Raw genomic sequence first — 25,090 nt, forward strand, 5'->3', positions numbered from 1 at the left:
TCGAGACAATCCAGTTTAGCTTTATGACATTCACAATTGTATTACAGTCCACATGAAAAGTAAGGTTCAGCATTTTAAGCGTTCACAAGGCAGTTCACCCACTCATAACTATTAGTGAGACAAAACATTTGAAGAGCTTTGTGAAAGGTTTCACTGGACAGATATCAGGGAAATTGTGATTCTTTGCACATTCTAAGAGCACCTCTCTCAGAAGCCACAAACTGGGGTTTTACATGCTGAAACTGGGGCCTCCAGATGAATTTTTACCACCTGGGGTTCTTCAACGTGCACCAAACGCACGGTTCAGGAGCGTTTTCGCATTTCGCCCCCATTGGAATGTGGTTGCCACAGCCAGGATCAAACGCAAACTTGAGCACAGCATCTCAGGGCCATAGCGGTGGGTGCACAGGCCATAAAAAGCTGGAAACATGGTGTGGGCTTACAGCCATGCATTGATACTTGCAATAAATAACCAGTCCCTCGCTAACGATAGTTCAGTAAAAAGTTGTGTAGTTGTTCATGCTGTTTGTGCCAGTGAAGGCTGGTGTCGGTAAGGGTGTGACAATACTAACGGAGAAGTATCTGAGAAGCCCCTGACAACACAATCTACTCTATGCATATAACTGAAACAACAGTCAGAACATGACACACAAATTCTACACTTGCTGCTACAAATATTTATGGACGAATTACAAGATAGTTTCATTGCTAGCGTGCTGTGTTTCGCATTCAGTTCTCACTGTTGCGTTTCACAGTCCTTCGATCTCTCATCCCATGCTGCAGTTTCATAAGTACAGAGGTCGCCAGCGCGACTCTGAGTGTTGTTTAAGAAAGCTTTTGGCTTCATACCACGCTGAAGCATATAAAAAAAAAATAGATGCAAATTCCTCCCGTTGTTGCAGCTGCTAACAGATGTCGTTTCACGGCCCTCAAAACATTGCCCTGGACTCACATCAGCGTTGAACTGGCCCGACACTATGAGCATGGAAGTCGCCTCAAACAGGTACAGCTGATCATCGGGTGACAAGAGTGAAGACATGGTGACCCCATTCTCGGTGGGGCACAGCACCAGCAATTCCTGCAGCTGCTTCAGAATGTCCTCGGTGAAGTTCAACATGTGCGCCCTACGTGGAAAAAAGCAGGAAAGCCAACGTCAGCTCAATGTGAGAAAAAAAAGTTAAATGCCATATTGTGTTTCGGCACGGATTACGACTATGAACTGAATTTACTTTTGTTCGCAGGTGTGCACTGATAGCGCACAGCAGCAGCAGTATAATTTTTTATGTGTACAAAAAGGCGCTATTTGCACATGGTGTACATGTACCGTATTTTTGCATGTATGACCTACCAGTTGCATATAACCTGTCCGCCCAAATACAGCCTATGGGGAAAAAGAAACCCTGGCATGTAAGCCCTGCAAGTAGTCGCACACAATGCTAAATTCATTATGGAAGGAACCTGGACAATTTGATTTGCATGTTCAATCATTACTGTTTTCACTACTAGTCCCTGTTAAGCACATTACTGTGAAGCTGCACCTACACAAAGACATCATGTATGAGTAACCTCTGTGTCACTGTGAAGCTTCACTGGAAAGAAAAACTTGTGTATAGCCCATAAGCCCACTTCTAGAAAGAATTTTGAGTGATGTGAACTCACTTGTGCGACTTGATGAACTTCGAAAAAAGGTAGGACACCCGGCTGCGCACGCTGGGACTTGGGTGGCGCAGGCCCCTTTCATCCATGAAGGCAACCTAGTAATGAAATAAAAAAAAAAAAAAAGAGCCTCTTTCTTTCTTTTTGGTGCAAACAGTGCTTGCACAAAGCCCCTTACAGTATGCAGAGAGTGAACCTGGCAGAAGGCCGTGCACGTGCTTGAACTAGTGTAAAATTAATTAAATAATAAACAAGCCAAAATTGTTGCGGGCCATTGCGTCAATTTTTTTTAACCTTTTGCTTGCATCACCATTCAGTACATCATGTGAAAAAAAAATAATTGCATCTCACCAGATGGTGTGTACACAAAAGATGGGCCTCTGTTTGTGCAGTACCAAAAGAAATTCAGACAGGACAGAAGTCCACAGGAAGATGGATGCTTGAAGTGATGTACAATGTTAGAACAAGGAATGTGACTGGAGCCAACGTTTCGACAAGTCCCCTTGCTGAAATGTTGGTTCCAGCTACATTGTTCTGCCACTGGTTCATCACAAGGAAATTAACCTGGCACAGAAAACTGCTGCACACTGTTGCAAATAAGTGACAAACTTTCACAACTGAAGGAAATCCAGCAACACAGCATGTACATTTCTCTTGAAAACATTTTTAAGTAGCTTCACAGAGCACATGGGTCAAGTCACTACTTAAGAGGTAAGGTTGGACCTAAATCTTTTCAGCAGTGCAATAAACTGCTCAGAACATTATGCTGAGTTTGCTTATTTATATATGATTATCACATGCATTTCGATGAAGTGATTTTGTGTTCTTATGTTACAGTGATTAAACAATCAATGGCAACACACTAAAAAACAAATAGTAACTGAACAAAACTTCAGTTAGCATTTGCTAAATAGAGTTAATGCCAGAAAGTCGTTAGCATGTGTCGATGCTTGACCCTGACAAGACTATTCCTTCTGCAGTAAGGTCACACATAACCTCAACTTACAAGAACGTCTGGAATGCTTTCTGGCTCCTGGCTGAAGAACTTCTCGTATCGTACAATGGTCTCAAAGAACTGCAACGTCACTGCAGGATGGCCACAGGTGCTTACACCACTCGAGATGAGCTGCCATGAAAAAAGACAATACATGTGGATGCAAAGATTAAAGCGTACAGTGGAATCTCGTTGATACGATCTTCACGGGAACAGGAAAATAAAACGCATCATCTGAAAATCGTATTATCCAAACACCGTATATAAGAAAAAGAAATGGTATATAAGAAAAAAAAAAAAACATCCCAAAAAACGTATTATGCAGAATTGTATCAACGAGATTCCACTGTATTGGCTTTGCATGACATCAATGAGGGAATGCGTATGTACATAAGCCTTCGCAGTGCAGAACAATACAACGAAAATGAAAAATCCTAAATGAAATTACTTTTTCTGGTGTGTTAGGAGCTTCATGTCGTACCACCTGTGAAGTATATAAATCTCAAGCCATTCGATAGTACAAAAAGAGTGAGAGAGAGAGAGAAAAAAAGGAACTCTTGGATATTGAAAAGCCTTTGCCACAGACTAAGCCTATCACCATAAAAATATTTTTAAAAAAATTTTTTTACAGGCTAAGTAAACAGCTAGTCGATTTATCCCACTGTAGAAATGACAAATGCCCTCTTTAATTTTTTCCAGATATCCTTACATCAGCTCGGCTGATCAGGAATCAAGGGTTGCCCTCCAATACCACCACGTTTTGCCTCTTTATTCACCTGGGCAATGCTCATCTAAGATTTTTTTATTGTTTCATATGTGTAACTTGTCACCCTTCTTTCTCAGTCAGCTTGACACAGCTTGTGTAAAGCAATCAACCTTATTACTTAAACCTTGCTATTGACAATGAAAAAGCTTAAGTCACTAGCAGCCATCCATCATCTGAAAGGTGCGTAGAACAACGAACAGTGGACAGAACTCAAATGAGAGGAAGGAAGACTGTGAAAGTTTTTAGCAATAGCGTCATTTCGCTGCTGTGGCAAGTAGAAATGTTCAAAACCAAATGATGCGGAAACAAGTTTATTTGCCATATTTAACCATGGCAGATGTACAATGAAACCTCAATGTAACCAAGTTGTACTTGCAGTGAAAAGCTTTGTTAAATAGCGAATTTCATTAACTTGAAATTTTAAAGTTTCAGCACTAAAGACAACTTCACAAATTCCCAGGGCATTCCTGACGAATAGTATCCCGTCAGTAAGCACTTATAAACAAATTGCAAGACAGGCAGGCCATAATTATGCAGTTCCTATGCTATCATGGCTCACATGTACCGGGAGTTTAGGTAAGCCATACCTGCCGCATGATGACTACAACTGGTGGAAGAGCATCAGGAGCCGCATTAACCTGAGCACTGTGGAATCCCTGGAAAAGAGAAAAAGGTAAGGCAATTCAGTAAATGGCTATAACAATTGCACAATTTCGGGCACGAACTTCAAACAAGTGCACAAAAAAAAAAAAAAAAAATTAGCTTTTACGTGCCAAAACCACAACCTGATTACGAGGCACGCCGTAGTGGGGGCTCCCGAGTAATTTTGACCACCCGGGGTTCTTTAACGTGCACTCAATGCACAGTAGATGGGAAATCAGTGCACAGCCAACAAAGCAGCCACAGGCAAGGCAGAAACAAAACAATGAAGAGCCTTTTCTATTAAAACAAGCAAAATGGCAAGGATGAGCCTTAAGTGTGTGTGTGCGTACACTTTATGTCCAAAACACCAGCAACATAAAAAGAAAAATTCCAGGCAGCACCCATATCACAATGACTTTCAACATTGTCATGTATGAGCCGTGTGCTGCGGTCAGGCTCCAATCTCTTGCTTCCCTCCGGACACGCTGAGCCACCTAGCGGCAACACTCGAAAAGTCCCCCTCCTTTTGCGTGGCCTCCGAGATGTGTGGTGTGCTGGTGCGTGCTAACGCCGATAATTAACCCCTTGCGGGGATTTGTGGTGCAGTGATAAAACGTTGGGCTGCTCTGCTTGAGGAACCCATGTGATGCGAGTTCGATTCTGCCCAGCGCTGTATAAATTTTAACCCTTTGAGGGTCAATGTCATAAATATACAAAGCCGCAAGCAAGTCCCAAATGGTCGGTACGTTTGACCAACGCGCCAATTTTTCAACTCTGTTGCCCAGCAAGTGCTGCCACCTTGTGTGGATACAAGAAATTTTTCTATTTTTAATTTTTGCTCCGTAGTCTCTTGGTTTTCATTCCATGGCTTCTTTACGCTGGCATTACAGCGACCGCAAGGGCGCACAGCGGTTGGTTTTGGTTTCACCTCGCAGGCTGTTTCCGTTTGTTGCACTTGTAAAATCTAATCTCTCAAAGAGTCACAGCTAGATGCTTGCTTGTCTGTTGCTCACAAGGGTGCAATTACATCTGTTCACCAGGCTGGGATACACCATCGTCGTATATAAACGGTGCTGACATGCCTGCATTTCTTTTCTCGAGACTCAGCTCGTGAAAACTGATTGCCCCTCGTTGGCGACGGAACAAAGGATTACTGCAAGTTTTGACTTGATTGAAAGGTGCACAACCATTGAGTTCTCTTGCGTGCGCTCACATACACAGTTTGATTATGCTACGGGCGTGCATGCTGGTTGCTCTACTGCAAGTGAGTTGAGCGGCAATTCCTCCGATGTGGACTACCAGCCAAGTACTGGAATCAGAATATATCTATTTAAGTGTATGTACTCTTTTATTCCTATTATAAGCATTTATACAAGCCCATCTGTATTAATGAATAAACAATGCATGTTTAGCTACGGAAAATACCTTTTTCTCACTTTAGAGTCACTCTAAATAAATTGTGGTAAATGTTATTCGAAATAAGTCAGTCTGGAGATTTTACATCTGCAATAAAAAGACACAACCTTGGAAAGCCGCATTAGAAAAAAAAAAAAAAAAAAACAGAAACCAGACCTTAAAGGACTAAAGATACTCTTTTTTTCATTTAGGAGCAGTGTAAAGAGGCTAGACAGGCCCGAGGTGTCTGAAGTAGGCTAAAAAGAGCTATTTGTATAAAAACTAAAAGCTCAGGTTCCTTAAGACAGCACAGCCCATGCGCAAGCCGTAAAAGCAGGGAGCAATGGCAGGTAGCAAATGGGTCAGACCATATATATTGCATGTAAGAAGAATTGCTGAATAGTTTGGCATATCAACTGAACATACAAAACTATGTGCTGAAGCAAGATACCCATGTGCAATAAATAATTTCACTGCGAATGCAGAAAGTGCACCTTTCAGGCGCATGGCATCCAACACTATATACAAATATGCGCACCTGAGCAAAACTGAGCAGCGCTCACTCATGTTCACACATATGGCACATTCGCCTGGGTGTGTTGCAGCACTCTGGCAATGCTACAATGGTTGTGTAACAGAACTAAGCTTTAGTGCAAACATAAGAGGGTTCCAATGGTGATAGTGAAGGCAGATTATTGATACGATACATGCTTATTCTAGCAACTGTCTTTAAGCAAGCTGTCTTAAACGACTTCTGCAGCACAACCAGAACGCTATAAAATGACCAGTCAAATGCGCCAACATTTATCTTGGTGCAGTTCGCACTTGCACCGACTGGTACTGAATCGAAGGTACAGCCCTAAATGTAGTGGAGGGCCGTAGTGGAAGGCTTCGGATTAATTTTGACCACCTGGGGTTCTTTAACGTATGCTACAATGCCTAAATCGAAGGCACCTACCTATGATAAAGCATTGGCAAACGGCAACACCATTCAAGTGCACAATACTTCTGCACTTATACATGATTTTTTTCAAGCAGACATAAGACAAGTGGGGTTGGAGCTTATGACCCCGAAAAAAAAAAAAAAAAAAATGTCTTACAGGAATGGCCTCTCCAAGGAGATACAGGAACGAGATGGCAACTTCCACATCTTGAAATGGAAGGCTCCTCCAATTCTGCAGTGTTGTGCTTATCATGCCTTGTGTCAAGGACAAGGTCATGTCTTTATCCTAAGAACAAAAAGGATTTGTCAGAAAAATTGAAAAAAATGTCAACCATTTTCAACTGCTTTCTGTTTAGGCTCTGAATTTTCCTACAGGTCTTGATCCTACAAGTGAACCAGTGAACTCCTGAAGATTTGGGATTACAGTAGAACCCCGCTGTTACGTTCCCGGGTGCTGCGTTTTCCCGGCTGTTACGTCGCTTTTGGCCGGTCCCGGCACAGCTCCCATAGAACCCAATGCATTGGTAACCCCGCTGTTACGTCGCAACTGTGGGACCGTTCCTGCATCATACGTTGCGAACTGCCACACCGCGCCGGCCCGAGCGGCCATTTTGACTTTTCATGTCGCTTGGCTTGGTTGCTTGACGATGGCATTGGCCGCCCAAAGTGCTGGGGGCGACATTTATTACGTATTTTCGGTTTCCGCCAGCAAAAGTATGGCCTTTGATATCCGCTTTTGCTATCTAAAGATGATGTCTATGACGCGTTGCGGCCCTAAAATTGGTTTTGGCTCATAGATGTTCCGTATAAAGTCCAAGGGCGATAACGCCGTCGCCGCGCGCCGTATGCTTTCTTTCGCGCGCGAGACGCAGTCGTCGGCTCCCCTCGCACGCTTTCACTCGCACATACAGCATACGTCGCCGCGCGCCGTATGCTGTATGTGCGAAAGAAAGCGTGCGAGGGAAGCCGCGCGGCCGTATGCTGAATGTGCGAGTGAAAGCGTGCGAGGGGAGCCGACGACCGCGTCTCGCGCGCGAAAGAAAAGCAGAGAGGAAGCGCGCCTCCTTCCGTTGCGCTCGAGGCACCAGCGAGGGAGCGAGGGGGGGGGGGGGGGGGGTTGTAGCGGGCAGCATTGTGCTCAGGCATCATACTGCGCGGCGGCGCGCGCGGTCCCGCGGGCCCTATCTTGAAAGCGATCTGCGTGGGGGTAGATTCTACGCAGTGTAGGTGCGTCGGCGGCTCGTGGCTTTTTGCGTGCTGCGTGTTCTCGGCGCTCAGTTAGGGTTGAAGCGATACACAACAGCACGAAGGTCACTTCGCTCGCTTCTGCAGCGGCGCTTAACTGCGCGTGTCAGCGCTCATCGAGTGTGATGTGTTCATGTTTGCCTGTGGGCGCTGACACTATGTTTGTTAATTAGTTAATAACCGAATGTTTACAAGTTATACTGACGATAAAACTACTATTCTTACTTTGTATAGCTCACCGCAATCGATACTTCGGCTGTCGGGCAAAACTACTTTTTGTCGCACGTAAGAATTAAAATAATATTGTGTGCAGTTCAACACTACTCCCATTTCTCAATTTTTCCTGTTTCCTGGCTCTTGCGTTTCCCGGCTCTTACGTTTTTTTTTTTACGGTCCCGTGAAAAACGTAACAGCGGGGTTCTACTGTATGTGCCAAAAATAGCACCGGAGTCTTGTCCTAACAACAAAGCTGATTCTTCTGTAGACAAAAGCACAAGACATGCCTATGAAACAGAGTACAGCAGCCGACCGATTTTTCGGACTCCAAACAAAAATTCGGACTTGTTGGATATTCCGGACTTCATAGATGTACCATTGAGGTTCCTATAGAGCTTCTATAGCTCTATAGAGCTATAGAGGTTCCTATAAGCCGGCAACGCACACGGAAAGAGGAAGGCGGCCGGAAGCACGCGGACTTCGTTCGCACGGCACTGGGCTATGTAGCTGAGCCGTGCTCCCTCAAGGGCTACAGAAGGTAGCGCTAACCTTTCCTTTCCCAAATGAACCACTTAGTAGTTCGTTCGCTCGCGGTGCACAGGGAGGGAGAAGGCGACGGAGGGAGTTGCGTTCAGCTCTTGCGGCTGCAGCCGACGGAGCTGCCGCGCAGGCACCTTATCTTGAAAGCGATCTGCTATGTGGCCGAAGTGTGCGCCCGTGGGGGCCTCATCTTCAAAGCGATCTGGGAGGGGTACAAAGGGCGTGCGCAGAGTGCCAGTAGCTTCACAGTTTTTTTTTTTTCCCGACGTTCGCGTTGAAGCGAGAGAACAGACAGCGCGAAGGTCAATTTGCCTGCTGCTTCTGGCGCGCTTTCCAACTCCAGCGTTTTAACGAGTTTCCATGGTCATCGAGCGAGATGTGTTCATGTAACCTGTGCGGGCGTGACACCGTGCTTATTGAGTTAGTAAGCGCATATTTACAACTTTATACGGCCAATAAAACTAACATCCTTAATTCGTATAGCTGTCTTATTAATTTGCTATCGCAATCGATGCTCCGCCTTTTGGGCGAAACTGCGCCATTTTTCTTCAGCCGCTCTAAGCCTAATCTCGGACTGTTCGGTTTTTCAGACTGTTCGGTTTTTCGGAGTATTTTTCAGTCCCCGCGAAGTCCGGAAAATCAGTTGGCTACTGTATTAAAATTTTCCCACTGAGGCATAGTGTGGCCCATAACAACAGGACACCCCGCGAAGTCCGGAAAATCGGTTGGCTACTGTATTAAAATTTTCCCACTGAGGCATAGTGTGGCCCATAACAACAGGACATAACTAAGTATCAACTGATGATTGCATAGCAATGCCAGACAATCTATGCTTAAGTTTAAATGGTGAGATTGAGTGTGACTTGTCGATGCAGCTGAAGCAGTTTTAATTTGAACTTTGATGCACATGCTTCTGTGGTGGCTGTTATGGAATGTTAACAAGATGCTTTGTACGGATATTTACTCCACGATGTTATGGTCAGTGATATCTTGTGACTGCTGCCATGATTATGCCTGGTCAGACATTTTTCCTTCAAACGCTGCACTACATACATGTGATGACCACTTTGTATTTTGAACATTTAGCACTCTTCTGTTTTATTGGACCTCATGTTATTACCACCTTTGTTCAGAAAAACTGCAAAAGCTCAAGCATCCAGCCAAACAACATAGCTGAAAAGAACTTCTAGCAATTATAAAGAACAATTGTAGCTTGTTCTAAGTTAAAAGCCCGCGAACTTACCAGCTGAGCAACATTGTCGAAGAGCACCTTTAGTGTTTTCCTGTATTCTAAAAATAAGGCTTCATCTTCACCCTATAGAAGAAAAGCAAGCAAACGATAAAACATGGCGAGAAGAATGCCTCCATAGCTGCATACCATGTGAGTGGCAAAGCACATTACTCTGCTACCATTTTTTGCAACCTACTGCACATGAAAGGCACACACACACACACAAAAAAAACTTGAGCAGTTTTTCATGGCCCCCCAAGATACTTGCACTCTTTCTATTGATGGTATGTACTACTGCACTGAGCAGGGTTTGCCACAATATCCCAAGTGTAGCATGACTAGCTTTTCACTTAGTGTGGCTATAGACCGTTACATGTTTAAATCAAAATACTATTCTCACCATGCTCAGCTGTAGTGCTGGTACCATTATGCCAGTGCAGTTCTCATTGCTTTCCCACTACACCTATGCTCACCCACAGGCGACGAGTTACCCCACCGGTGACAAGTATCTTTTCGTCCGCTTTTTTCTCCCTCTTCTTCATTATTTTCGACACTTCGATTTCAACCCCAACGAATTACCGCTATGCTTTCCTTGGCTGCATTGCTTGCTGGCTTTATATGACCTATGCTCAAGGCAAGATTAGGTTGAACTTCGAAGACCAGCTCTGCATAGCGTTTTTTTTCCCAGAAAATAATGTGGGGAATAGGGAGGTCACATTGACCTGCTGGTGCTTACGATGCCTTCAAGGCACTTGGAAGATAACAGCAACAGCTTATCAGCACTGCATAATGCAATGCAGCAGATGCTTGAGTGATTATCTTGATCTTTGTAAGCTTTCCTGAACGTGCTTGAACAGTGTACTTGAACAGCCCAAGATAGTAGTATTAAACTTGAAACCATCCCTAATGTTTCTAGAAACTAGAACATTGAAGTTGGTAGCACAGCTCCGCTTTCTACAACAACGTAGCTTTCAGTACCAGAACCCCTTCACTTTTCTGTTGGAAAACAAGGCAGAATGAGGCAGCAGTAACTCACCTGACGTTCAAATAAATAAGAACTGTCATACTTGTATTTGTTAATTACTATGTACAACACCGCCTGAAAGAGAAAGAAGATGAACACTATTAGCAACACAAGCGAATATGCCGAGGAATACAAATGCAGCATGTTCACCACTGTTACATTTATTCTCATCTAAGAATTCACTTGCTTGGTAAAGACAAAGTAACTATGTTTTCTTAATCAAAAACAAACCTTCCTGACGAAATGAAAGGTGGTCGTGAACTACATGGCAACATTAGCAATGTAAGTACCCAAGTTCCCAATTGGATGACAACATTTTCACAGCCCAATATAAGTGAGCTGCAGTTGATTCCAGCATGTACACTTAAATTTATATGCTCATGCACTTTATTACATGCAGTTTACATTGAATGTAATGTGTCCAGATTATATAAAGGTATGCATGTTGCAGTAAAGCCCCATTACAAAAAAAAAAAAAAATGTTATCTTCAGATGTGTTGATAGATATGCGAGATTTGATGAAAATACGTTCACATAAAGCTAAGCCCATTCATAATCAAACTGAGCATTTTGCAGCATGCATATTAAAAATTTTAATTAAATTATGGGGTTTTACGTGCCAAAAACACCATCTGATTATGAGGCACGCCGTAGTGGGGGACTACGGATTAATGTGGACCACCTGGGGTTCTTTAACGTGCACCTAAATCTAAATACACGGGTGTTTTCTGCATTTCGCCCCCATCGAAATGCGGCCACTGTGGCCGGGAATCGATCTCGCGACCTCGTGCTCCGCAGCCCAGCACAATAACCACCGAGCAACCACGGCGGGTGCGGCACGCATATGCTGATCAATTGCTAGAGCTTAACGTTCTAAAGCAGCACCAGAGCAATGAATTAGTCTTGTAATTCCCGGAATTTTTAAAAGCATGCACCAATGCTCGATACAGGAGTTTTTTTTATGTACCCTATTAAACTGCAGCTGCTATGGCCAGAAGCTAAATCTGCAAGCCCCATGCAGCAGCATTCATTTGTTGCATCCCTAAGTGGACCAATAACAATGCAGCCCACAAAAAAAAGCTTAGATGAGGTTAACTAGGAAAAAGAAAAAAGGATGACAACTGTAATGTTTGTAACAGTGTAGCACAGGTAAATGGCCACCTTCAGGTTGTCAATGAAACGGCAAGTTTCTCCCCGAACTTATTGAAGTAAGCAACCTACTTAAGCCACTCTATAGCTCACAGCAGTCAAAAACACTGCACACTTCACAGGTCATCCATGTAGGGTTACACAACATGAGCAGCTTCAGAACATTATGGAAGAGAATTTTGTGCACTACGAAAAACTTGGAAATTTTCTTCATTTTCCAACAAAACAACTAGGAAATTGAAAGGTCAGGTGCGAGTTATTTGAAGTCAACAGTATCACCCAATTAACAACACAGTTCCAAGTGCCCACCTCAATGTTGGCCTTGTCTGGCTGCTTGTAGTTCCCTGGCTCATGCTTGAGGTATTGAATGTATTCGCGTGCAAACTCAGCCACCCCTTGGGACACGTCGTCATCTTCGTGTCCCAGGAACCGAAGCATCAGGGGCACCTTGGAGGCCAGCTCCGACTGCACCAGCTGCCGGTTGGAAGCATCGCCTTTCTTCTGCAACCTGCCACAAGGGGACCATACACACTCTACAAGGACTGACGAATGAACGGAACAAAAGAATGATTGATTCATGGATTTCGAGGTGACAGCAAGAAAATTCTGGACTGTGTAAAAAGCCTAGTTTCACATAGTGTAGATATAGGGCAACCTGCCTGCAAAATTTTACATCTGAAATATGAGTGGATGCATAAAAAAAAAGTGAATAAAAGTTGGTAATACCAAAACTTAACCTCCCAGATTGCCTAGTGCCAGTGACGTGTTGAAAATTTCAAAAGCCATGTTCTGTATCCAGGAAAAACCAGGTGCCTGCATTGTCATCTTAGGTACTATATAGAAGCTGCTAATAAGTGCGAGGAACTATTCTTTGCATGTACTTTGGCTAGCTGGCAATCTTGTATAAAAGGAGCAATAAATGACATTTTTGTATCTTCACACTACAGTGTTGTCATTTCCTTTGTCACCAAAAGCACCCCAGACCCCACAGCATAATTGTAACATTATAAGAACAATCAAATAAGATATTAGAGAAGTGGTGCCAAAGCATTACAATACAACAAATTTGAGGGGGGCAAATTAGCTTTGAAAAGTTTATAATACCAGAATTCATAAGGTCCTTGGAAACGAGAACAAAATTCAGACATGTACTTATTGACCATCACATATGAGCAAACACAAAGGTGACACAGAAAATGTGCGCATTACTCATTTTCACATTAATGCCACAGAGGCAAGAGATTCTGCATGGTTTTAACCTTCAACATGATGCAGTCAATATAGTTTCTAGAGAACTTGGTGCATCTCCTCAACTGTTGTAGTTACCAATTGGGCGGCTTCACACTCGCACTTACTTTGAATACGAGTCGAACAGCTGGATCCCCATCGAATTTACAAGCTTTGCCAACTTGATGAGAAAGTCCACATCTTCTCCCTGGGGGGGAAAAAGGATGGGTGGGGAAGGATGAAGAAAAAGGCTAAAGGATGTCCTCTCCCGGCCATAATGTAACAGCTTGCTTTTACAAAAACCAAATAAGAATACAGACTGCAGCTTGCAGAATCCTTAAATGACAGGTCAGCTTTACAATGAACGAGTTTGGTATGCCAAATGGGGCATAAAAATAAAACAATTGCTGCCGTACGGCCATTAAGAATAGCGCACCAACTTCATGTCACATTAGACATCTTGCCATCACCTGGCCAGGCTACTAAATTGTAGGCGTGTGCGAATACCGAAGTAGTAGATTTCGAATCGAATCCAGGAAAAAAAAAAAAAAAAAAAAAAGCCAACATTGAATTGCATATCAAATATCAGAACATTTTCCATAAAATTTATTGTTTACGAATTTTTTACAAAGAAAATACAGTGCTTTACATGCCTGGGAGTCTCCTAGCATTGCATAACAAAAATGTAGCTATCGTATCAAGTTATCAGTAACTTAGGTACATAGAAATCATGTTATACAGTAAGATATACTCTTATTAAAGGGAACACCAAATTAGTATGCCAGCACTGATTACAGCTCAGTTCTAGTATATATGAAGGTCTGGAAAATATTTTTTTATATCAGTAGAATTCCTGTTGAATAGAATCGAGTGCTCAGAAACTGACGTCCTTTCATACTGAACTTCTTTAATAACGCCTTTAATTATTGCATAGACGGCAAAAATACAGAAGGGCTATCCCAATTTTACGGCAGGTGGGTTATAGCAAGGCCAACATCCGCAACAGATGAAAAGACTGCACATCACGTGACTCTCGATCACTCTGCATGTAGCAGGCACTGACGGTAAAGCGCAGGCGCCGGCTGTGCCATTTCATTGTCTGGTTCGGCAAGATTTGCCACCTGTGAAAGGTTCTGAAATCTGGAGGGTCAGTGTCACGGAAAGTTCGACCAACTAAGTGAAATACTTGCTTGGGTGGCATTGAGCACGAGAGGCTCTGCAGTGCATGAGACATGTGGCAGTGCGCATATCTCTACACTGAATATACTGAATATTCGAAAAATCAAATAGTAGATATTCGATTCAATGTGGTAACATTAAAGTATTTGCACACCTCTAATAAGTTGTTCATTTAGAAAGAAGGAATACATTGCACTCGAAAATCAACAAAATCTCATTCTGGCAACTTTTGCATACTTCTATGTTTCAGAGCGCCTAGTTTATCACTTTACCATCATCAATGCTGCAGTTGAGCTTGAAATTCAAAATGAACACCAGACCCCTATGGTGATCCTAAAGAGGTTTTTAAAAAAAATTGCAGTTTTGCAATTACAAAATGCAGTTTTGTTTTTTAACCTCCTTGGGTGATCCCAATAAACCCCTTCAGTGGCAGCGTCTGTCTCGACGACGCTTAGGGGACAGTGAATGCATTGAGCCCACATAAAATCTGCCAAAAATGCCCATTTTCAGCCTGCCCTAGGAAGATTTTCAAGCAATAACCATAGCTCACAATGTCTCATTACGGTACTTTCTCGATTCTAATGCGCGCCTTTCTTTTCCAAGTAAATCGGGCAGAGAATTGCCTGCACAGTGCAATCGGATACGAAACCGAAACTGCCTTCATGGCGTTTGTATGCTTTACGACATAGCACGAATGTACTATGCAACGAGGTTGACTTTAAAAATCATGCTGCAAAGCTAAGAAACCGGCCACCATTGTGCAACAGATATGAGACCCTTGCCCATTTTTTTTGCTATAAACTCAGGTGCACATTAGATTTCTACTTTGTTTACGAGCTTTATCATCATTTCTAGATAATGTTTCTACTTTGGCAACATCGAAAGCAGCATGCATGTTAGAATCGGGGAAATACTGCCACAAGAATCAACTGAGTGTTTTGACGTTTTTTTCTACGTTTTGATTCAATGCACTAGATAATTAAACCATTTTCAGTTGATCCCGTCAGAGCAGAATTAACGAAGGTCTACTTTAATAGGGTGGCTACACTGTATTGCCCGAACTTGCAAAGTACTGTAGCAATCGTTTCGCGATATCAAGGCCATATCTGAGGCCAGTAGCTGTACACAAGGTCAACCCCAGTCAAAGAGGATGCGTGTTCATGAATGACACATAAACACGGCATGCACCATGTGCACTTATGCAAACTACATCATTTGCATGAAAGTGCTGCAGGTTCTCCTAAGCAATCTCCGGCCAAATGGTTAGCCTTGTTATATTACAATTGTGTTCAGAATATGTGATTTTAATTCATAGCATCTGGCTCTACCGCCTTACATGGGCACAATGAAACAAAGACAATTCAAGAGCTCACACAATGTTCTGTGCGTGAACTTTCCCATCAACATCGCGTGAAAAGTGGCGATGCACCCACCTCAGCTACTGCGAGCACACCAGCCCTCTGGAGGACCATAGAGAGGGACTCGACGAGGCGCGCCTTGTCGGCCGGGTCCATGCCCTTGGCCAGGATCTCACACACACAGTCGCACGCCGATTCTCGCAGTGCTGGCAGGGACAGAAAGTGAACCAGTGCGTCCACAAAGCGGTCGTTGGCCACCAGGCCAATGTCGATCCAGGCCACGTACGCGCCCACCACTTCCAGACACAGCCGACACAACTCCACACCAGCAGGGCTTTGGCACTGGGTCGTCTGTTCGGTACACAGACAACAAAAACAAAGCTAGAGCCACCTCCCAGCAGAAATGAAAAATGCATTCTTATGGCAGAATATGGAAGACTCCCTTTAAGGTGAACACGAAGAGATCTCTGCAATCCTTTTGTCTTACTAAAGTTCAGCGGTAAGATCTGCCATAACATTCATTCATCCATGTGAATGAACACAACAGTATGTGGAAGAGCACAAAGGCTAGATTAAAATATACTCTATGCCCACATCAATGCAGCTTGACATTAAATCTCCCAGCAACCCATTCCAAAGTAGGCGCTCATAATATCCACATAGGCCTCACTGTAAAGTGTCACAGGTAAACTTTCCCAACGGCAGGTCAAAAGATTTCAGGGTGCTTCACTCGCAAATGTTTAAGATTACAAAACCAGTCTATTCAATATGTGAATTTATGACAGCTTTAAACCGAACAAGGCTAAAATGCAATAAATCAGGACAAATGTATGGAGATGTCTACTTCAGTGTGACGCAAATGGTGTAGCAACTTTCACCAAGCACATAATATTCAGCGTGCTGGTGATTGAGAGGCTCACATTCTTACCAGGATGGTGTACCAGGAGTTCACCATGTCCACAATGTGTGTTTCTCGGATGTTGTCCTTCAGCAATCTGTTTCGGTCTTGTTCCTGTTGAAGCCAGATTACAGCACCCATTGTTAGGTCATGAATGAATGAAAAAAAAAAAAAAAAGAATAAATACAGCAAACCTGTAACAATATATGCGGGAACCACAATGCTCTTTGTGGGTCTCCTTAACCTGAGTGAATTAACCATGATATGTAATATTGTGTACAGCATTATATAATAAAACCTTGTTAATTAGAAGGCTGCCAGACCGCAAGAATATTCTAAGAATATTTTCTAATTACCCAAAAAGAGGGAAGAATGCAGAAAAATAAGGGCAATACTGCACAACACAAACACGTATATTTTATGTGTGGCAGGACTACTTAAGTGGCTAAGTGGCTCTAGCTGACGACCTTATATGAAGGAACTGCCAATAGCATGAGATGATGTGTCATGTGCTTTTAAACTTGTGCCCATTCATAACAAATTAAAAATAAAGGTCAGTACATACACATCACCAAATAATAATCTAAATTTGCATAACACACAAGTCACGAATGTCAAACAGCACACTAAGTGCTCCTGTGGTACAAGTGCTGGCCTCTGCACTTTTGTAGCTGATTGTGCCTTATATATTTTTTCTGGTTCCCAGAATTTGCACTTGTATTAATAATGTAAAAAAAGTGTTTAGCATGAATTGCTTTTTTTTTTTTTGTATATCCGGCATGAACCCAAACCTAGCCTCCAGCTAAGGGTCCAAATTTGATTAGTGATGAATGCAAGACATGTTGCTAAATCAATGAACCAAAAAACTGAGACTGAGGTTGCAAAATTCCCACAGCGGTGAGGAAGGAATAAAATGAAGATAGATGTGACAAGAGGTGGCTGCACGAACCTTGGCAGTGCGCGGTATCTCACAGTCGGCGATTTCACTATTGATGGCGAGGACAACACGCAGATAAGCATCCACAGCAGGCGGTCCCAATGACAATGTTTGGAGCATGTCGGTAAAAAAGCTGGGCCAGCGTGCTGGGTAGTCCCAGAGGAACACCCAGCACACTAGCTGTGCCACTTTGTTGCGGATGAACACCTTCTCTGGAAGCGGGGCGTATACCTGTGCAAGGCACAAGAGGACATGGAGCATCATGAACAGGCATCTCAAAATTTTCAACAGTTGCCATTCGCCACAGCTGCAGAATCAAAGCCAGTAATTGCATAAGGAAGCACTACTTGATGACCTCGGTAACACCACCATTAGTCACTTGCACAACTGTTCACTACCCTGACAGAGAGGGACTGATACTTTCCAAAGGAGTTCTGCCTACAGGGAGTCGTTGTCCTGCCACATGGCCTATAACAATCTTTAAAAGGACCCCTCACCAGGTTTGAGCACTGCAAACTGTCAAGCGTGGCGCAAATATCATGCAGCTGCAATCGTGTCAGCATATAGTAGGAAATGGCTGTATGGCACAAAAACGGCTCATATTTCAAACAGAAGCCCATGCACACCCTTCCTCTTGAGGGAACCCCGCTTACAGCCACAGAGTCAAGGTCACAAGCACAAGTGCTGCTATGTAAGCGTGCACTGTCACCGATTATGGCACGTGATCTCGGCATTCGTCCAATGCAAAATGCACCATACAGCCACTGAGAGTGCACAGCACAGTAAAAAGAAGGAGAAAAAATTATGACCTAAATGTATGCAGTCCCTCAGCTCCAGTAGGGGGAAAAAGTGTTGCTTTCGAACTGCTAGTTGATGCAGAAGGAGAGAGTGTCTATGTAGGCAGTGAAGCTAGCCTCCTTTGTAGTATCGCAATGTGACATTTCCATTTCTGCTATCTAACAAAGTAGTCTTGTGGCACAACAGTCCCTAGATGGCATCCTACAACATCCAGTGTATAACCAAAATTTGCAATGAGGCCTGGTGAAGAAGCCCCCAGGTGCCAGTGCTGTCTGGCTTACACAACCGTATAATAAAAAGTAAGGACTGCCCTCCCAACTTGGCAGAAAAAAAAAAAAAAAAGAAACAGAAAACCATTCAGCGCTACTAGGTAGCAAGAGTTGCGCTTTGACCTCTGTTGTCCGGGATGCGGCCATGACCGGCTCCATTTTCTAGTACGCTCCTTCGACTCATCCGTCAACTGCTGGGAGTCCGCAATGGAGAGGAAGCGTTTGATGGTGTACAACGCTGTACTTAAGCTCATGATTGTTGTGCAAGCCGAGAAGCACGGCGAACGAGCAGCCGGCCGCAGCTTCAACATCGGCGTCGGTGGCTGAAGCAGAGAGAGGAGCTCGGCGGAACAAACAAATTGAGGAAGGCATTCCGATGAAAGCTTGCAAGTTCCCAGAACTCATAGTTGGAAAGATTTGAATAATTTGCCCAGTCCCAGGTAAGGGCCGCACCTCGTCACAGGAAAAAAAAAAAAAAAAAGCGCAACCTTCCTTTCCGAGCAGGGCTATTACCTCCAGTTTTTGTTTTACATTTTATGAGCAGAACTTATTATTCAATGTAAAAGAGTATCTATAATATAACATAATGCACATTTGCTAAACATAGTGGCGACAATAATGCCAGACACCCCCTACTTACTCATGTCTCGATTCAGATGAACAGCCAAACATAAATGAAGGTATCAGTAAGAATAGGCCCCAAAGAGCTTTCCGGGTGTTAGCGTTGGGGCATGCAGGAGTGAAGAGCTTTAGAATAGGGCTTTGCGTTTGCGGGTAGCGTCTTGCGTTTGTAGCGCCACTACAGTGTCAAACAAAAACTATTATAAATACTAAAATAACATATACCATTTTATGATAAGAAGAATCATTTTGACTTTCGTGTTTTTGCATTTAATTACAACTTAGAGGTTATTCTATTAGCAGCAAGCGATTTGCTGCGCTTAATTTTGAGTAACCAACTTTACGAGATTTCTCCAGCCAAGCTAATCCATGTTAGGCCTACGAGCCATGAAATCGACAATCGAGTTCGAAATCAGCGGTGTCTAATGAATCAATCTTCATTACACACTTTAGTTGAGAGAAAGCGATAACCGCAGTCACTTCTCCTAGCACACGAACTTCACGCGTTACCACGAATTGAGCAGTTTGGTGCTCGGTTAGAGCCGTCGCTTCGATGGGTGCCGCCGGGTTTGTTGACGCAAAGCTTTTGGGGCTCCCGCTAAATCAATGAAATAGCGTGCCCGACGCAAAACCCAAAGGCAGTTTGAGTTTTGCACATGCGCAGTGGCTTCGATGCTATTTCTTTGGGGCCCCTATTCTAAAACTCTCTAATATGAATTAAATGTACAAAACTAATTTTCATGAACTAAAAGAACAATAAGGTCAATGTCATTGTGACACAAGCATGAGCAATAAACAATGAAGAAAGTGTTCCGTGATAAAAGAAAAAGCTATATCAAAACAGCAGCAGCAGTATGCATGAAGAAGAATCATGTCAGGCAAGCACATAGATAGGGAAATGAATGAGCACGTAGTACTGTGTCATTAAATAAATATACTAGTAATGGCAAAATGCCTGCGTACACCCAGAAACCGAAGTTGCACCTCACACTGTCACGATGCTGTCGTTCACAGGTGTGCGTGGTTTGTATTACAGCTCTGTGTAAATGCTGAAGGACAATGCTAGATGTGCTTACCTGCATCTGTATCCACTGGCTAATAAAGGTCCGCATGGATTGTTGGTCACCCTCCTTAGCTGCCTCATACCTGCAGTAAGGCACACTCAGGCTCGAACGTTGCTTTCGTACTTTTGGTTATCAGGTGAGAAATGCTAAAATTAGCCTTACCCTGTCTTTATGTAGTGTTCCAGGACACTCAAGCAGAAAAACTTCACTGAGTCATCCCTAAAGGGCAGAAAATGATTTAACAAAAAAGGGAAACAGTCAATTACAGCAGCGAATCACATGTGACGCAATTAGGAACTTTGTAGGCACGGGATGGAAGAAGCAGGGGTAATTTGTACGACGCTGTGTATATTTTGTACCCCCGACCATGATGAAGCTACCAATACGCCCTGTCAAGCTGTCGAACTGAAAGCGTTTTCTGCTGGGCTCCAACATCATGCATACTCTACAATGACACAAATAAATCATTATTGTTATCATTATAGTGAGATTGCCGACAGAAGCTTCTGCCATGCAGCGGACATTAGAGAAAATTCAGAAGTTATGGGCCCGCTGCAGGAAATTTCTAGTGCCGTGAGAGCCTAGAGAACATTCCTTTGGGGAAAGATGGAACATTCACCATGAAAAATGAAAGTTAAATTATACCTAGCCAAGTTTTACAGCAAGAACGCAACCATTCTCTAGAACACTTCTATGTGCTGAACACTTGGTGCTTCAAACATGGATCACTTTACAATATGGCACACCTAAGAATGGCTGCATATCTGTGTTGGTGGCAACAATAGAAACTGCACTTACTGAACGGAAGGCTGCAAGAGCATCTGCATGGAAAGCTGCCAGCCATTTGGAGCGCTTTTCAGCTGCTCGAAGTACTGTAATGCCTGCATTACCGAGATAAAAAAAAAAAGTATGGTCAACATGGAGTTACAATTGTCAAGGGGACTGATATTAAAGGGAGCCTGAAACGATTTTGATGATTTTGTACAAACATACTGAGTCGTTAGGGTAGGTCCTTCTGATCATTAAGTGACGCATTTAAGCGCTCCTCGTAAAGAGTAATTTATTATAAGGTTTTAAAGATGTGTATCGCTACCGATCGCAGCGGCACCGCTCCTCTGAGTTTTCAGGCGTCCCACCCCAATTGACGCGTGTCACCCATATGACGTCAGTCGGGCGAGCTATACGACTGGCTACTCAGGTCCCGCGTCATTCATAATCTTTCCAACTTCATGGTGAACAAATGTTGTTCGCAATAGTTGGCATGTTGGTTAAATTGTTTCCATAAAAAATACCAGAAAGCGAATACCCGACAATTTATCACTACACTCGAGCCCTTCCGGCACAGAGCAAGTGTCGTCTGCTTGTGTTACGTTCTCCATGTTGACGCGAGCTGCGTGGTCAGGTGTTGGTCTCGGGCTTTCTTTTCGCAAGCACCATGGATCATCTTTGTTATGTTGTGGGCTGAAAATCTAGCGATCGGCGATGTGTCAACCAGCGACACCGTGTCCCTCTGCAAGGCAACATGCGAGCGAAGCTGCAGTGCAACGGGCTGCCGTTATCAGATCGGCACGAGCATCTACACGTTTGCAGCCATCACTTTAAGCTGAAGGATTACCTCCACAATAGAGTTTAGTGTGACCGATATTCGGGTAAACGAACGCGCAAGTGAACTGGCCTGCACAGTGCAACTGCCTGTTGGCACAGAGTTCAACCAGACACGGAGCTAATATAGCAGTAACCAAGTGTATTCCACTTTGCTGCTGGTGTAAATTTTCGGCAGGAGCACAATCGTGAACACATTGTCTTTTTAAATGTTTAAAATGTTTTACACTTGTTTACAGCAATATTAGCCCTATGCTTGGTTGGTTAAGCTGTGCGCCACCAGGTAGCTGGACGGTGCAAGCCAATCAGGCCGCTTATGTACATCTACGCTAAAGCTCCTTCATCACAGTGGAAGTAGTACGGAGGGGCTTTAGTTTATGCCTCCGCCCATCCCTCAAAACGCCCAGCATGCATGTGGCCACCGGAATACCAGACACGCTAGGCACTGCGACTGAACGCCCTCTGCTTGGAAAGCTCTCGCTGGAGATCAACGGTCGGGCGGCTAGTGGAGAGGTTGGAGAGGCTTTAAAACATTTTAAAAGGGCATCTGAAACAGCAGTTTGCTCAATTTCTATCCATTTTCTCACCACCCACCATGACCGATTTCAAATGGCACACTACTAGGTGTGGTTACTACAGGGTCACCAAAGCTGTGGATGGCAGTGGCAATGCTGGTAGTGACATCTTGCAATACTTTGCCCAACTACAATTTGAACCAATTTGTGCTTTTGTGCAATTTGTGTTGCAGGAGTGTTCTTGTCTAAGGAATACTGCAAAAAGAGTGCATGTTAACAATTATCTTGCTACTAATGCTTTACACAAGCAGTTAAACAGAATATGGTTGGTCACTGCAGCATTAGATTTGTGTGCTCCCTGGTTAAGCTCACAAGATGTTGCTACTGCTGTCAACCTCCCTATTTCATTTCCCATCTTACAGTACAGATGGAGCGGTTGTAGAAAAAAGTTGCGCCAGGACAGCAACCCAATATTACACAAATGGTAATACATTTACTGACAAACTCTGTAATGCCAAAGCGACAGTGAGATTCACGTGTTAGGCATTCAGGATGCCTCCTTTACTTCTAGCTTACCTTAACATCTAATTTGAGAGTCTCTAACTGGTAATTCACTGTCCATCGACCGCTGTACAACTACATACGCAACTAGAAAACTTGCTGTGGAAAACATTTGGAAAGCTGCAATTCTTACCCTGGCATGTGCAGCCTGGTCCCCATGTGCAAGGAATCCTTGAATCACCTGAACGTCCATCGTGTCGGAATGTCAGGTTCTGCAATGAGCCCCCCAATGTTGGATACATTCTTTCATTTTTTCAAGTAAATGCATCTCACCCTGAACCAAATTTTGTAAGTCTTTTAAACATACACTATGATTAAAATAAAAGATAAATTTTCACAACACAAGTGCTTGCTGTTGGTACCTCTCAGGTTAATATTAATCAGATTAATATGTTGTCGCCTCTAGACACCTAGAGCACACTTGCTCAAGTGACTGCATAACAAGGAACATCAAAATGCTGGTACAAAAATAAACACTTGATGACTTATGGTGTGAATGGTTGCCTATGAAATGACTGCAAAGCCTTACTTGGCAACGACAAAGCCGACAAAGGTCACAGCTGCCCAAAACAACCCAAGATTTTAGTTAGACAAGACAATGGCAAGAGAAATGTGCCTTGATTTGTGGATTATGTGTTGCACCTTACAGATAATTATGGACCTTATGTGCAATTTCCTGTATTAAAATCAGCGCAAGGAATTAAGCCTAAGGTTGGTTAGCCATAAATACTTACGTAAATGGGGATGAGCCCAAAGTATAACTTCACGTCTTCAATTACCAGAGAGGAGAGAGATGATGAATGGCTTTTGATCTTTTGGAATACTTTGGACCTTTAGGGTTCTTTGCCTCATGTGTAAGCTCCAGTGTGCGTAGTGTCAGACTAAATGTTGAACTCATTAAAGAGTAGCTCTGGTAATTCTTTTTTTCTAGTTGTACATACCTGAAAGAAATTACTGTAACTTGCCTTTTCATTTGTTCAACAAACGGCATGACAGAGTTGTGCTGTTCTTGCAAAATTTAATTTTAAATATTGTCACACACACTTGCGACCCGTGTCGTCGAAAGGATGACTTCTGATGGCCACTGATAGCTTGCTCCTCACAAAGTATGGGTTGCAACAGGGCTAGCGCTATTACACCCCATGAAGCTGTCTTTAAATGCGTGGACATGAGCCACTGCGTTCAACTTCTCTACGAGTGTAAAGGTCTTCGCACCAATGTGACCTTCTTAAAGAAAGTGCTTTATATATATATATATATATATATATATATACCTAGAGAGTTAAATATACAATTTCAGCTGTTTTTACAAATACATAGTGGTATAGCAATGTACATCATACTTTCTTCTATGAAGCTGTACCACCAGGGCCCAGCATGATTCCTACACTACTACATACATACATCTATGTGTGTGCATGCCAAGAAAGTTTTGTGGAACAAGAACATTTAGAATATTGAGTTCAATCGACATGTTGCTACTAGTGCTCCTGTCCCAACATCATCACTGACCTCACAAGCAGCTCTCTTGTATGATTAAATTTGATTCATTTTATATTTGATCAAAACTGTATGCTTCATTGTTGATGAACTTTTGATATTAGATGATTGTATGTTTGATTTTGTTCAATGTTGTTTATCCTGTCCAAATTGCCATTGTAAAAAAAAAAAAAGAATTCTTTTTTTTGATCCAAACAAGCCTAGCACTATAGGCTCCCTTCAATGGTCAGGCGGCGCAGCGATCGGTTCAGCCATCAGCGCCGCCGTGTCAGTTCCGCGGAACACCGAGGCGGCCACTTCTACGAAGGCATGCTTCTGTGGCGCTCGTTTGAAACAAGTCGGGCGTTCAAAACTGTGGTTTTTAAGGCAATTGAAAACATTGAGGCCCATTTTCGTCCACCGACACTCGAGAAAGGACGTCAACTTTACGACAACAACCATATATATCGTGGCAAAAAAGTAAACAGGACGGACATCGCAGCAAAGTTCTTGTAACAACAAATAAAGCACGTTTACGACGTCGAACTCCAAGTAAGTTAACAAATAAATAATTTATTCCGCTTAAGTGGGCAAATACGGCCGTAGACGTTTTTCAACTATCATTTGTAGCTTCAGTATACTTCGGGTGTGCCTTGTTCATCACATTTGTCGAGGTTTTGGCGAGTTGGAAGGTCACTTGAATGATTATGGAGCTTTTTTCTCCTTTGACAAAGTACCTCGAACATATTCTGGTGTTGTCATTCGCGCTCCAGTGTGAGAG

At 43.2% G+C, this 25,090-nt stretch overlaps 1 protein-coding gene across 3 annotated transcripts in view; it reads right to left on the reverse strand.

Moving 5' to 3' along the window:
- Positions 1 to 25,090, reverse strand: part of LOC119460923 (exportin-T) — a 43,660-nt gene that overhangs the window by 15,662 nt on the left and 2,908 nt on the right. For all 3 annotated transcript variants that reach the window (XR_007468422.1, XM_037722060.2, XM_037722057.2), the window contains exons 2-17: positions 22,964 to 23,042; positions 20,951 to 21,033; positions 20,315 to 20,371; positions 20,165 to 20,234; positions 17,413 to 17,631; positions 16,494 to 16,577; positions 15,641 to 15,916; positions 13,157 to 13,236; positions 12,111 to 12,309; positions 10,665 to 10,727; positions 9,641 to 9,712; positions 6,554 to 6,682; positions 4,004 to 4,072; positions 2,663 to 2,782; positions 1,660 to 1,754; positions 953 to 1,124 (exon numbers count right to left, since the gene is read on the reverse strand). Coding sequence is in view for 2 of the 3 variants with exons in the window: in XM_037722060.2 (XP_037577988.1) it covers positions 953 to 1,124; positions 1,660 to 1,754; positions 2,663 to 2,782; positions 4,004 to 4,072; positions 6,554 to 6,682; positions 9,641 to 9,712; positions 10,665 to 10,727; positions 12,111 to 12,309; positions 13,157 to 13,236; positions 15,641 to 15,916; positions 16,494 to 16,577; positions 17,413 to 17,631; positions 20,165 to 20,234; positions 20,315 to 20,371; positions 20,951 to 21,033; positions 22,964 to 23,023 (1,848 nt within the window). In the remaining variant the exon portion in view is untranslated. The remainder of the gene's footprint in view (positions 1 to 952; positions 1,125 to 1,659; positions 1,755 to 2,662; positions 2,783 to 4,003; positions 4,073 to 6,553; positions 6,683 to 9,640; positions 9,713 to 10,664; positions 10,728 to 12,110; positions 12,310 to 13,156; positions 13,237 to 15,640; positions 15,917 to 16,493; positions 16,578 to 17,412; positions 17,632 to 20,164; positions 20,235 to 20,314; positions 20,372 to 20,950; positions 21,034 to 22,963; positions 23,043 to 25,090) is intronic.

This window comes from Dermacentor silvarum, chromosome 8, assembly GCF_013339745.2.
Source record: "Dermacentor silvarum isolate Dsil-2018 chromosome 8, BIME_Dsil_1.4, whole genome shotgun sequence".
Lineage (NCBI taxonomy): Eukaryota > Metazoa > Arthropoda > Arachnida > Ixodida > Ixodidae > Dermacentor > Dermacentor silvarum.